The sequence below is a fragment of the Sinocyclocheilus anshuiensis genome, unplaced genomic scaffold, assembly GCF_001515605.1.
Source record: "Sinocyclocheilus anshuiensis isolate Anshui unplaced genomic scaffold, SAMN03320099.WGS_v1.1 scaffold151, whole genome shotgun sequence".
Classification (NCBI taxonomy): domain Eukaryota; kingdom Metazoa; phylum Chordata; class Actinopteri; order Cypriniformes; family Cyprinidae; genus Sinocyclocheilus; species Sinocyclocheilus anshuiensis.
In genome coordinates, this window is record NW_015548199.1 from 690,279 (window position 1) to 691,885 (window position 1,607).

At 34.0% G+C, this 1,607-nt stretch overlaps 1 protein-coding gene across 1 annotated transcript in view; it reads right to left on the reverse strand.

Moving 5' to 3' along the window:
• The window catches only part of LOC107653247 (serine-rich coiled-coil domain-containing protein 2-like), a 66,507-nt gene that overhangs the window by 30,701 nt on the left and 34,199 nt on the right, over positions 1-1,607 (reverse strand). Inside the window, exon 5 of the mRNA XM_016439917.1 lies at positions 1,340-1,406. Coding sequence (XP_016295403.1) covers positions 1,340-1,406 — 67 coding nt within the window. The remainder of the gene's footprint in view (positions 1-1,339; positions 1,407-1,607) is intronic.

Sequence of the window (1,607 nt, forward strand, 5' to 3'; positions counted from 1 at the left end):
TCGCCACAGAGAGCCATTCACATAGTTTTCCATTAAATTACATTATATTTGTCCCAAATCATTGTTAATGTACATAACGACTTCAGATTGCACTTTCTCTTTGAGTTTGCTTTGTTTTTTTTAAACGCCAAACTTCAAACTCATACTTTGTTCATCCTTGAAGTAAACTTTTGCATCCGGTGTGTGATACAGTACTCATAGATGCACTTTTGTCCGGTGAGCGACCGCCATATATTTATTTTAATTTTAATTATTTTTTATTAGATAATCATGAAGTGTTCTAAAATAGAAGTAAATAAAGTGTGAGAGTATATATATATATATATATATATATATATATGTAATTTCAATGCTATGGCTTTTGTGTAGATTTAGATGGCATGACTGCTGAAATGGTAACACTTTACAATGAGTCCATTTTTAACATTAAAATTAATGAAAGCTGTATAAGTATTGCTCCTTGTTAGAGTATGTTAATTTCAACATTTACTATTACTAATCAATTTTTACATTTTAAAGTGTCATCTGTACATTAGTTAATAAACTATGATCTTTACAAACTTTAATGATTAATATAATAATACATTTTCATATTTTTTATTCATTTACAAAGTATGGTTCAGTACTGGCTTTTTAAAAAAATAGAAAAGCATTATTTAATTTTTCATTCAGTATCCATTTTAAAAACATTAAAAAAATCGGGTGATTAATCGGTATCATCCAGTGTGGTCCAACCTAGCTATCGGTATCAGTAAAATCCACTATCGGTTGACCTCTAGTTTGGAACAACTTAAGGGTTAGTGAATGATGACAGAATTTTCATTTCTGGCTGAACTATACCTTTAAGGAGAAATAAGAGCAGATCCACAAGTGAATTTACACTCCTACACAGACAGAACTACTGCCAGCTCTGTTTTCAGTGTTCAGATACTGCTTTAGTAAATGCTCAAAGCTCATAATTCCACTCAAAACACAGGAGAATGACATCAAACTCTCTCTCATGTAAAAATATCACAGTGATGGCATACAGTGGCGTACCGTATATCTGGGGTAAATCTGCATGAAAGTTTGTTGAGCCAGTCTTGAGTCAGTTTCCCTATATTTACATGTACTTAATTTAACAATATAAAAGCCTGAATTTGCATACAGTGGGGTATCAGTAGTATATAAATTCAGCAAAATTCTTTATAGAAATACTTGTAAATATTTTTCATAACTGTTCAATGAACCATACACAATTATTGCTCTTGCAGCAGTGGAACAGTCCTAAAGACAAACTGTTTACAGGCCATAGGCAATGAAGGTCACAGTTGTAATAACTTAGGACCTTTCTGCTAACTCTAAAAAACACCAGAAGAAAGATGCCCAGGGTTCCTGCTCACCTGCGTGAATAAGCCATTGGCCTGCTGCAGGGAGACATAAAGAGTGAATATGTGACCAGAGCAATAAACTGGCATATCTGTAATGAAAGATGTCTAAGACAGTGCTACAGGAAGACAGGAAGGACAGCTGATTGTTTTTGCACACATGTAACCCTGTGTCCCCTCAGATGTGATCAAGAATTTGCAAGTGAAGAACATCCCCCCCCCCCCCCCCCCTGAAATGTT